The sequence below is a fragment of the Phaethon lepturus genome, unplaced genomic scaffold, assembly GCF_000687285.1.
Source record: "Phaethon lepturus isolate BGI_N335 unplaced genomic scaffold, ASM68728v1 scaffold9850, whole genome shotgun sequence".
NCBI lineage: Eukaryota > Metazoa > Chordata > Aves > Phaethontiformes > Phaethontidae > Phaethon > Phaethon lepturus.
Genome location: NW_010511155.1, coordinates 8,422 through 8,871, shown reverse-complemented (window position 1 = coordinate 8,871; position 450 = coordinate 8,422). Strand labels below are relative to the sequence as shown.

General features: G+C 63.6%; 1 protein-coding gene across 1 annotated transcript in view; it reads right to left on the bottom strand.

Moving 5' to 3' along the window:
* Positions 1-370: 370 nt before the first annotated feature.
* ZBTB47 (zinc finger and BTB domain containing 47) overlaps positions 371-450 on the bottom strand; it is a 6,720-nt gene continuing 6,640 nt past the window's right edge. The window contains exon 6 of the mRNA XM_010283004.1: positions 371-448. Within this exon, the coding sequence (XP_010281306.1) occupies positions 371-448 (78 nt within the window). The remainder of the gene's footprint in view (positions 449-450) is intronic.

Here is a 450-nt window from a genome sequence, read left to right as displayed (position 1 = left end):
TTCGGCTGGCGAGCGGGCACGCAACGCCAGCGAGCTTGACCCCGCACGGCGCAGCATCCTGCTCCTCTGAGCCCCGCCAGCATCCCGGCGCAAAGATGAAGCCGATGCGCGGGAAGATGAAACGCCTTCTACCTACACCCTTACGGACGGACGGTGGTGATTCCCCCCCGCAACATCCACGCTCCTCGGGGAGGGCTTCCTCCTGCTCTCCCTCTCCGTAGCGAATGACGGGTGAGAAAAAGGGAAAAAAACCAACCAAAACAACCCCAAAACAAGGAGGAAGGGGGGCAGAGAGCAAGCGAAGCCCCGAGGGAGGCATTCCCGAAGGGCAGAGCAGTCCGTGCGGGCGCATGGCCGGGGTGGGGGGCACCTAGTTGTTGTTCGAATTTATCCTCCCCGCGGGAAACAGGGGAGGGGGCGGCGGTAGGTGAGGAGGAGGAGGGAGGGTCT